The 12,185-nt window shown below is 42.1% G+C and overlaps 1 protein-coding gene across 1 annotated transcript in view; it reads left to right on the plus strand.

Moving 5' to 3' along the window:
• Window positions 1–1,395: 1,395 nt before the first annotated feature.
• SRD5A2 (steroid 5 alpha-reductase 2) overlaps window positions 1,396–12,185 on the plus strand; it is a 29,945-nt gene continuing 19,155 nt past the window's right edge. Inside the window, exon 1 of the mRNA XM_044448386.1 lies at window positions 1,396–1,730. Coding sequence (XP_044304321.1) covers window positions 1,396–1,730 — 335 coding nt within the window. The remainder of the gene's footprint in view (window positions 1,731–12,185) is intronic.

Raw genomic sequence — 12,185 nt, forward strand, 5'->3', positions numbered from 1 at the left:
TTGAGCTTCCCTGGTAACCCTCATTCAGTCCATTGTCATAGCCAAGAACCTGCTGAAGATGAAAAGGAGAGATAAAGCTGTGTGTTATCAGCATACGGATGACAGTGCACTCCAAAACTCTGGATGACCTCACTGAGCAGTTTTCGGAGAGTTCTGCTGCACGGCAAAAAGAAGATTGAATGGAAACAGTCAGATATTGCTTCTTTGCTGCTCTCACTGCCTCCAAATATATTAGGCTGTAAGCACAAACTAGGACTGTATCAACTAGACATTTTCCTCCATCTGCATGCAAACCTCCTCCTGAATTGTTTCATCACTCTCAACTCTGAGGTATGTTGTGGAACTGTAAAAATTCTACTCGGGAGCTATCGTGTCAACCACTCAAATCATCTCTGTATTCCAAAGATGACCAGCCATAACAGCAAGAAAATCCTTAAGACCTCTGGAAACCGTCTAGATCCATTAGCTTCCGGGGGAAGACCATCTTAATGGGTCCCCCACCCCTCCAAAGGGGAAAAATCACCAGTAGTCTGACTCTCAACAAGAAGTGATCTGTCCATGACAAGGTGGACAGAGTCAAATGTTCCACCTTCAGATCGATATCCCCCTGCCCAGCTGAATAAACCAAATCTAGAGCTTGTCCTGCTACGTGTGTTGCCATTCCAGCCTTCTCTGTCCCTCCGTGGCCTTGGCACCTCGCTTTTCCTGAATTGCCACCTGGCCAAGGCAGCTGGGAGTCAAGAAGTGTTAAATCTTCCTCTGCCTAGCCCTAGGAGCTCCTGGGAGACTTTCTGTTACAATACTTTCTAGATAGAAAAATTGCCCAACAACCTTACAGAAACCTCTGGAAGATCATGGCATTGTGAATGCATTAATGGAATTTGTTTACCAAAAAATAAAAAATAAACATTGCATGAATATATAATTAAAAACTAATCCTTATTTCATGATGACTAGCCTTTGGAGTGTAATGTATCTTAAACAGAAAACTCTTTAGATAGATGTTTTCTCAAAATGAATTTTATTTAAAAAAAAAAACAATTTAAATTTAACAAATCCAGATTAAATTTTTAAAAAACCAATTTAAATTTAACAAATTCAATTTAAATTTTAACATCGGAGTTATTGTTTTTAAAAAGTCACTGATTTTTACCCACCCTGGTTAAAATTCACTGAACATTCTTCTAAATGGCAATTCTTTAAATTATTCTGGATTCCAAAAGAGGGTCGGGGAGCTTAGACGGGGCGTCCAGGAGGGGAACCGTCTGTGGGGACAACAAAGCGGGAGGCGGCGGAGGCGGCCGGGAGTCGCCCCCGAACCTCCTCTCCCCTGAAGGGAGGCGACGAGCGGCTCTATTAATGGCGCTCGGTGCCGAGCGCCCCCTCAGAAGGAGCATGCATTGCTGGCCGAGTCTGGTCCTCAGCGCCCTGCTGGTGGCCCTGGGGCTCCTGCTCCTGTGGCTGCACCTCCACCGGCCCGTTTGCTACGGGAAGCACGAGCTGCAGCAGCGGCACGACGAGGAGCGGAAGGACGGAGCGGGAGCGGACAGAGCCGAGAAGCCGCCGCCGCCGCGCCGCGCCTGTCTGCCCGCGCGCTACGCCTGGTTCCTGCAGGAGCTTCCCGCTCTCCTGGTGCCCGCGCTCTTGCTGGCGCTTCGCAGCCCGCCCCGCCTGGCGCCCCTCGGCTGCAGGCTGCTGGTGGGCATGTTCTGCGGCCACTACTTCCACAGGTAAATCGCGAGGGAAGCGGGCGGGAAGCGCGACGCAGCCCGGGAAGGTGGGCTTTTGCTGGCTGCTTTTACCGTCGCTTTTCTTGCCACCTCCATGCGGTATGCCCTCATTAAGTCTTATCTTTCTGATGCACCTGTCTGACCTTCTTGTGTAACCTGCTTCTTTGCAGCAAAGCTCTTTGGCATTCTCCAACAAAAAGATCGGAGGAGACAGATATGTGAGAGTCTGCCTCCCTCCCTCCCTCTGGTAAAGATTTAGACTAGGTGGAGTTTGAAATGCTGAGCTAATTAATACATCTTTGGTTTCTTCATTATAAGGCAGAGAATTTGGAATGCTAGTATCAATCAGAGGTTTAGACAACAAAAAGGAAGAAATATATTGACAACAATAACCTATTGCTTTTAAAACTGATGTACCTGTTACTTCATTTCAGCCCTAGGTGTATTTAGGGCTGCAGCATCACAGAGGGCCAACCTAGTTAGCAAGGGGCAACCTCCCCTTCTGCCTCAAACACAGCTTTTTATAGGTTACATCTGTTACATCAGGTCTTCTCTTGGAACACAACAAAACAAGGTGGAGGAACTTTGTATCACAAACAACTTTCATTTCGGGAATTTTATTGTATCATGCTATCTGGGCATTTCAAAACTGTAACTAAAATATCCCCGCCCCCTCCAGAACTTAACCTTTAGAGATCACTGAGAGATCTTTGGCTTTGGTTATATTTGGCTTCATGAGAAACAAAAGGTGCTAACTTTTCAGCTAATTTTCTTCCACACTTTTTCCTTTTGTAGCTTCATCTTCATCCCTGGAAACCTGTCTCCTCACATGTCCACTCTTTCTGTGATACATCACATTACATATTTACTCTCTTGTTGGTCTATTCTCTTGAAGCAAATTCTGTATCATTTTTCCTGTTTTCCTGCAAAATTTCTATTCTGCCTTGGCTAAGAACATGCTCTAGATAGGTAGTTATCTCCTTAATAAAATGATAATGCAGAGAGACTTGTATCTTTGTGTCAAGAAAGAATAGGCAAAAGTACATAGCAAAGCAGAAAATTACCCTTTTTTCAGCAATCCCGCATCATTCAGATGAGTTGCTCACAAAATAGAGCACACAGGAGCAAGGGAAGGGTGAATTTCCACAACTTCTCTTTACCCTACTACAAGGTCATTATCGAATTAGGGAATGGATGTTCTACCATGCCAATATAAACACCATCTGGAATACAGTAATTAATAGCTCTCCATTTTTTAAAGAGCTAGTATCTTGCCATAGTTTACAAAAGTGGAGGGGGGCAAAACAACAGCAAAAATATAACCTACTGAAATTGGTCTCACTTTTACTGCAGCAGCTCACTGAATGTGGTATAATTTTTCTATCTCAATTTCATTTACTCCTTCAGAATTCTTAAGGAGATTAGACTCAGACAGTTTAACAGTTGACATACTTGCAGCAGTATCTACCAGAAGTCACATTCTTTACCATTTACTTTGTGAGTAAGCATTGGATTGGAGGCAGAGAAATAGAAGAAAATGGCGGAGTCCCCTCATAATGTTAACAGTCACTGCACTGCATGGTATCTTAGAGTCCTGTGTTCACACATTCACATCATAACCACTCATGAAAAGTTTCCATGCACCTCAATCTTTCCTCCAGGTAGAAGTACATACCCCATCAGCCCCTGCTGCTTGGCATCAATCCAGCATGCATCGCTTCTGTCTGTCCCACCTGGGTTTCCCCCATTGGTCCTCATGCTCCCCTAGGTGCATCCTGTACCCAGACAGCACTTTTTTTTCGAATAAGTTTTATTCTTAATAGACCTAAACAAAAAAGGAACTAAAAAGTCATCAGTCATCAAAAACATCAGACCTACTGGGTCAGCCCCCCACATTTTTTCTTTTTATGTTAAACTATAAACATATTTAGATCTATGCATAGTCCCGCTTCTCTAGCCAATAATAAAAAGAGTCCCAGGTTTGATAGAAGTCTGTATCTTCTTTCTCCTTCAGAGACAAAGTCAACTTTTTATCTTTTAATAAGGCTTTGTTTAACACCCATCTGGGCATTTTTACTGTACCTTTCAATTTCATAGTTACAGCATTATGATCTGCCCAGACATTTGTCTCTATTTCAGCTTCTAGCAGATCTGGTATTAAGTCTGGGGTTATCCAAATCATATCAATTCTGGACCATGACCTATGTCTATTCAAGTAGACAGTATACTTAGCAGAGGTTGGGTTTTTATGTCTCCAAGAGTGTGTCAATCTAAATTCTTCAATTATATTAAAGGAAGCCTTTGGAAGTATCCTCTTGCCTTTTTTCTCCTTAGTCTCACTCTTATGATTCATTTTTTGTCCACAATTGTGTTGAAGTCTCCCATTAAACCCAAAATCTGATAATCCAGTTGCGAGAGTAAGTATGTAGTTTTTGGTAGAACATTTCCTGGTGATCATTTGGGGTGTAGATCACCACCAAAAGCAACTTTTAAAATGTGCAATGAATAAAATGAGCCTTCTTGGTAAACAGGTCAGTCACAACCAGAATGGTATTATAACCTTTGGACGCTGGTAAATCAGTAATAAAATCTAAAGAGACCATCTGCCAGGGCCCCGGGGACATTGGCAGGGGCCGTCGTAACCCAGAAGGTTTCCCAGGCTGATGCTTGGCCTGCTGACAGGTGGGACACAACTGAACGTAAATCTTAACATCATTGTTTAAACAAGGCCACCAAAATCCCTAGTAACGGAAGTGTTTTTGTTAGGCATTCTTTTTGATGAATTTGATAAACAAAGTACATATTTGACTTTACATGTAATCACAGCGGTGAGGATTGTATTTGCACAGCATTAGAGGAATGAAGAAATGATCCCAAAGAATATACTGGACTGTACAGAAATGGACAGTCTGACTTTGTCTCTTAAGGAAAAAGAAGGCACATACTACTATCAAACTTGGGACATTTTTATCAATGGCTAGAGAAGTGGAACTATACTTTGGGCTGAAACATACATTGATTGTAAAGAGAATAAGATAATACCCAGTATGTCCTATGTATTTTGAATGACTATTGTGTTATTGGTAGAAAATAATAAAAACTTTTTAAAAATCCCTAGTAACAGCATGTAAAGTCTTATAAACACCAAAATGACCAGCAGAGGGAGCATCATGACACTGACATAAGGCCCATTCTTGAAGAGAGAGAGGCACATATACAGGTTGGTTACAAAACAACAATCCATCTCTAAATTGTAATACAGAAGATAATGCACCAGCATTCTGCTCCCCGAACTTGTCCAGAACAAAGGCATCTTTCTGTTGTGCTTGGCGGAGATCATTCAACCACAGTGAAGAGGCAGTCGCCAACTCTGGGTGCAAGGTCAGAGCTGGCACAGGGTGCACATCTCCATCTTCAAAATACTCAGGCTTTTGCAATAATGCATCTGCCAGGAGGTTCTGAGATGAAGGAATATACTCAATGTGAAAGTGAAAACAAGCAAAAACAAAGCCCAGTGCTTGTCTTTGATTGAGGAGCTTTGCAGATTTAAAATGCTCAAGGTTTTTGTGATCTGTTTGAATGAGCACTGGATGAACAGCTCCCTCCAGTAAATGTCTCCACTCCTCTAGAGCAGCCTTAATCATCAACAACTCCTTTTCCCATATGGTGTAATTTTGTTCAGATGAAGTAAGTTTACATGAGTAAAAAGTCACAGGTAGAAGATCTCCTTGCTTCCCCCCTCCCTCCAATAGCACAGCCCTCAAAGCTCAGTCTGTGGGCCAAAAGGAGTGGCAGTATCAGGATGAAGCAATTGTGTTTCTGAAGCAAACTGTTGCCTTAAGGCATGAGAAGCCTCATCCATCTCCGGTGATCAACTAAAGCTTTTCTTTTTTCCTTTCAGGAGATCAGTCCAAGGAGCCATGAGGTGTGATTAATTGGGGATGAACTTGAGATAAAAATTGGCAAAGCCTAGGAATTTCTGTAACTCATGTAATATGTGAGGCAGTTTCCACAAAAGCACTGCTTGCACCTGAGCAGGATCCATTTTTAAACCAGCTCGGGAAATTTGATACCCCAAATAGTTTAAGGTGGTGAAATGAAATTCACATTTCTCCAGCTTTGCTGAAAGCTGGTTTTCCCTCATCCTCTGCAACACTGCTCTAATGTGCTGTACATGAGTGACAGGGTCCTAGGAGAAAATTAGCAAATCATCCAAATACACAATCAGAAATTTATCAAGGAAATCATGAAAAATTTCATTCATTAATTTTGAGAATGCTGCCGGGCCACAAATTAATCCAAAAGGCATGACTAAGAATGCATAATTTCCTTATCTCGAGCAAAATGAGGTCAAATATTCAAATCCCTGTTTGATTCTGAGAAAGATTATAGGTATTCCTGAAGTCTAACTTTGTAAAAACAGTTGCCTGCCCCAGGTACTCCAGCATCTCCAAGATCAAAGGCATAGAATGTGTATTGGGAATAGTAATTGAATTAAGATTGGGAAAGTCTATGCAAATGTGATGTTCTTGTGAGCCTCTTTTCAGAATAATTAAGGAGGGAGCTGATGAGGGAGATGAAGAAGGGCAAATAAAGCCTTTTTGCAAATTAGTGGACTCTTCTGAATGCACGTGCACAGCAGATGCCTGCTGTGCTTGTCTCACAAGGCCTGGCCTTGATGCACTGCCGGTTTACAGGGCACATCAGCAAGCTCGCAAGGTGAGGCTGTGATCGTGATGAGGTCAGGCCTTGCAGGATGGGCATGACAGACATCTTGGTGGGGCAAGGTAGGCTTGGTGGCAAGGCAGGCCGGCAAGGCTGGCATCATGGCAGGGCAGTCAGGCATTGGGCAGTGTGCATCAGGAGCGAAGACAGGGAGCATGAAGACATCCAATCAGCAGCCTGCTGCCAGCAACTCGGCAGTTGCTAGGCAGAACAGAGCAGAGGAAAAGAGCTGGCGGAACAGCCTCAGCTACTCTTGCCACCAAACTCACTGTTAGAAATGAGGAAACCATGGGGAAACAGTGTGCATGGGGCACACATCATGGCAAGCTATGGTGAGGAATGGAAACCCTGGAACAGACCATCATTTCCCTGTTGGGATTCATGCTGACCTAGCATGCTTCCTTGATTCACACACAGGCGGTCTCCAGCATGGCTTGTTGTATGTGGACTCAGCCCAAAAAAGGCTCATTAAAAGGCAGTGAAAAGGTTTCTAGTCATTGAGACACAGCTGGTCTTTGAGTTGGTTGCTGCTGTTGCATTTTTCAGATTGCTTATTGTCCCAAACACTTGGTTGCTGCTGTCACAATTTCATGTGAGGTGTTTCTAACTGCACTGTTCTACTTTGGTTTTGTGATTTGGGAAATAGTTTACAAATGAGGTATGACAGACAGTGTCAAGATGTGCATATTGGCAGAAAGGTGCCAAAAAACCCAAACATGCTATTTGCTAGGTGCCAGATCAGTGCCCCATGGATGATCACCGCCTTTGCAGGTAAGTAGTCCATCCCAATCTCTCCATGTCATTCACGAACATGCTATAGCAACCTGTTCTGCACACAGACTGCCCTCAGACAATTGCTCCTAAAAGGATTTTAAATATGGCAGAAAAAATAGATACAAGGATGGATTCTTACCTCCTCAATTGGGTTAGCCAGTCCTCAGGAGATGGGTAGACAAATCCAATCATTTAAAAATGGCTGTCTTAGTGTGTCCTGTCTCCCATGATCCAGAGTCAGACCCTCAGCAATGAAGTTCTGAGATTATCCTGCCAACTGCACCAGAAAATATCACAGGATTCTCAGCTCAGTCCAAGGAGGGGCTGGTGCCCACTCCCTGCACCCCCCCCCCCCCGATCTGGAGGTTCTTAAAATCTAAAAGCACTTGCCACGCAAAAGTGCTAACAGAAAGCTTTATTATTTTGCATGCAAGGGGTAAAATCAATTGAGTGACAGTAACAAAGCACAGTTTCAGTTTAACACATTTTATACACTTCGACACACCGCCTTTATCCTGACTGGTTAACAATAGCTGCTGGTATGACTCAGAAGTTGCGGATTTCCACTTAGGACAAACACAACTTTTTTACATGTTTTATATTTACATTAGATTGCCACTTCAACAAGCCCACTTTGTAACTTTCTTCTTATCTACTGTGACAGAGAGGGCAATTTATATTCTTTAAGTTTCCCTGTTCAGACTTAAATTCTCTTGTTCACCCTTTCTTCATCAGATGCTTCTTGTTCTCATTAACAGGATCATATAAATCATTCCTCCCCATGGTCTTTTATTTTTATTTTCTAAGTCATTTGTCTGCTGCTCCCCTGTGCTATATCACCCAAATTGTGAGGCACAACCTACTAAGAAATATAAATGCTCAGTAAAAGCACAGGCACAATAAAATCTCTTAGAATCATAGAAAAAAATGAGTCAGGGTCTCCCAGGCCATCTTGTCTGACCCCCAGCTCCAGTTGGCTCTGCTCATCTAATCCCCAACATGTGGTTGTCCATCACTTGTGAGGAGTCTCCTAGACAGAGTTTCCATGTAGGCATTAGCTTTAAACTACTGTGTTTTCCCGAAAATAAGACACCATCTTACATTTTTTTGGCTCACAAAAACACACTAGATCTTATTTTTGGGGTAGGTCTTATTTTTTTTTTTAATGTGTACAACAATCCACACTTATTCATGTACAACAGCATGAATACATGTACATTTGGTACATTTGGTATCACTCCACCTGTGACAGGAGCCGGCACTATAGAGGAAGTAGCTTTGAAATGACACAGAAAACCAAAACCTTTAAAGTGAGTTTTGAAGGCTCTCTGTAAATGTCACGATAAGAGGGATTTCATTAAAAAGGAATTAAAGAGGATATTAATTTTGTTATAAACTGTTGACACAAATAAGACAATTTTACTAATCATTTGTATTGACTTTTGTAAGAGAGGTAGCCAATAACTCTCAACTAAATAAAGATGTGACATTTGTGTTGGTTTCTTAAGATTAAAACAGGATATGGTATTTGCAAACACTTCCAATGTAGTGAAATGAATAGTGTATAAAAGGGAAATCTAATAAAAATGGGTTATTACGATGGGAAGGAGTAAGAAGTTCTATGGACCTAAAATACAAAAATGCTATTTTGGTGACACGTGCTTAGTCCAGCCCAGTGCATCTTCATTCAGGGGAGACAAGAATGGTTGCCAACCTGGGCTAAGCACTCGGGGGGGCGGGGGGACAAGACGACCAAAGCTAAGCCCGCCCACTTTCGTTGGTGCACCAACAAAGGAAGGCATGGTCCTTTGAGCTGAGTGTGCACTCTGTGTTTGTGAGAGTGCAGAGCAAAGAGGGGCAGTGCCTTCTGAAGTGCTTGGCCAGCAGTACTCATACCTCAACCTCATGCCTGTGGGGAGAAAAGAGGAGACTGCAGTGACTGTGATCAGACTTTTCTTTCCCCTTTGGGGGTTGCAGTCAGGCTGTGATTGTGCAAGGCAGGGGTGCCTGTGAGAGTCTGGCCAGCCATGCCAGTGTCCGGAGCAGAGCTTTGCTAGCAGAGACTTTGGCTGCATGTGCTTCCTGTATGTGGGCAGGACTGCTCCCTGCTGCCAAGATGGAGGAGTATTAAGGCAACACAGAGGAGGCAAAACCCTATTTTTGTTCATGGCAAAGGAGCAGAGGTGCATAAGCTCCACTGAAAGAAATGTAGTCCCATACATTTTAATGGGTCTGTTCACCAGCTGTGCCCCCATGTGTGAGAGAGGCCAAATGCCCTAAAGCTTTATCCACAAAGAGTGTCCAGAGTGGCAAGCTGTGTGGCATTATCAGTGAAAGACAACTAGAAATCTGCTTTCTTCACCATCCCCCTGAAACCCAGTCTGATAAGAGCTCTTTGCTCTCAATCTGCTTTGCTTTGTTTCAAGATTCTAATAAAATGTTATTGAAATTTATTGGATTCTTTCTTTTTTGGGGTGGGGGGTGATTTTTTAGCATTCTGATAGTGCTGGCCTACTGTAGTCCTCTGTTAGGAAGATCAGAATGATAATGAATGGGAGACAATCAGTAAGATGATGTGCTGTGGAATAAATGGTTATAAAACCATGAACTCTATTTACATTTTAAATCCATGAAATACTCTGAACATCACATTAATGCCTGAAATATTTTTTTTCCTGCATGCAACAGTAAAGCTGTCTGTAGCATAAAGGCAAGGCAAAATACTTAAAAGTAGGTATCAGATAATCCAAGCTTGAATTTCTTTGATTCAGGATCATTTGTTTTTAGATGGAGAGCTTTGGCTGTGAGGCAGTATAGAAACATAATGAAGAATAAGAATTACAACTTATGTTGAAGTAAGGGAGAACAATTTCTGTTTTTTAAAAGTTACAGTGATACATCACAAAAGCTCTGCACACTCAAACACATTCATTAAAAAATGGATTCTGGATTTGGGGGTTGAAAAACTATTTTTCTTTTTCTCAGTTTGTTTCATTCCTAAATGAAGTGAGACCCTGAACAGATTATAAACTTTTGATCGCATAAAGTTTATGAAAATGGACAAATTCTGGGGAAAATGTCTGCAGTCATCCCCAGAGTTTGAGAGCAGGAATCTTGTGAGTGCAGTTTATAGCCATGTGTGCCCAGAACAATCAGAAAACAAGAAGAAAGAGGGAGCAGTGTGTCTTTGGCTGTATGAGTGCAGGACAGCTGAGTTGTGAACAAAACCCAAATCCTGCCCAGCAGTTTTTGGAGACAGGCAAGGCAAGTTTCATAAAATTCTGTAAAGTGTGATGTTGCATTAACAGGCATTGGACAGTTGCCAGAGATACCTGCATGTAAGGTCCCATCAGCATTATGGATCTGGCTACAAGTCCATGGCATGCTGCATATACCCCAGCGTGCATTAAATTGGCATGGGACTTGCATTCCACTCTGCAGCAGCTGCTTATCTTTTGTGTATCAATGCAGTCACAGGGCTGGAAATGGCCTTGGCACAGTGCAGGATTTGGCCATTTAAGATTCGTCTTCATTTTAGCATGATTTCAAGGAAGTCAGATGGAAGGTGCTGATTCTCCTGCACTATATCTGCTGTATGTGTGCTGTGGGGTATTGAAAGAGATCTTGAAAACGTTTTTGTTTTATGCAGCATTTTATCGACTTAAAGAAACACTTACTGATCTGTTTGCTGCTGCTTTTTGTATGTGGTTGGTTTTGACTAATTTTAATAGCAAGGGTTATGTCCAAATTAATCAAAGTCCTATTAATTCATTTCAGTGGTTCTAATGTAAGTAGCAAAGACATTGAATGCAGTCCCTGTATATTTGAATGGTTTCTCATTATTGTATAAAGTACATTAGGAGGGTTGTTACTCTGCAAAGTGTGTGTGTGTTTGTTTAAATACATACATACAAGGATGTGGTTGAAGCAAGCATGGCTTGAGTCTCAGAGGTCGTGTTTGCATGAGAAGGGGAGATCTGCCCAGGTTGAGTGGTTTAACCAGAGGGAGGAAAGGAAAAGATCAAAACTGCAGCGTGCATCAAGGAACACAGGTGCCTTGCTTCCCCCTTGTCCAAAAAATAACTCCAAATGGAGGAAAGGAAATGGGACATGACTGCAGAGTAGGGATTCTTTTTAGAAGAAGCTTTGTTGGATTGGGGATGGAAATGCTGAATGTCCTTTCCACTGATATTAATGTTTATGCCAAAAAGTTCAACATTTTATATGTTAAACATATTTTCAAATGCATAAACTAAAGGCACGAATGCTGGACATTTATTGTGGCTTGAAGAAAACTTTCCACAAAACAGTTTTGCAAGTGATGCTCTCCCTAGCTGCAGATCTGAGAATTAATAAGTCTACCATAAATTATGGCTGAAAATCTCTAGAAAATATTTTGGCTGCTGTGTATAAAACTCAAGCACCATAGAGACAAATTGCCACTAGTCTGATTAGCTTCTCCATGCAGTTTTTATAAGGTCCTTCCAAAACTGCTATTTCTGAATCTTAAAAAAATTAAATAGCAATGAATAATACGGATATACAAGCAGTGCCAGATTAATTATGTGAATATATTAAAACAGGCGGTAGATTTTTTCATATGAATTTAATCAAACATATCTGTCTGTGATAGATAAGTCAACACCGTATTTTAGATCAGTTTTTCCCAGTCTGATGCCCTCCAGATGTAATTGACTACAACTCCCAGCTGGTTGGAAAATGCTGGTGGTTCTAGTTCAACACATCTGGGGGGCACCAAGCTGAAGAAGGCTATATTAATTTATTATATTTATCCTGCTTTTTCCTGCAAGGAACCCAGTGAAGCTAGCATAACCCTCCTTCTCCGTGGAATTTTACCCTCAGAAAAACACGGTGAGGCAGGCTGACCTAAAGTCACCCAGGGAGCTTCATGGCTAGGTGGGAACTAGAATGCAGAACTCATGAGTCATTCCTGGA

The sequence above is a fragment of the Varanus komodoensis genome, unplaced genomic scaffold (genome assembly GCF_004798865.1).
Source record: "Varanus komodoensis strain SLA01 unplaced genomic scaffold, ASM479886v1 scaffold1, whole genome shotgun sequence".
Taxonomy (NCBI): domain Eukaryota; kingdom Metazoa; phylum Chordata; class Lepidosauria; order Squamata; family Varanidae; genus Varanus; species Varanus komodoensis.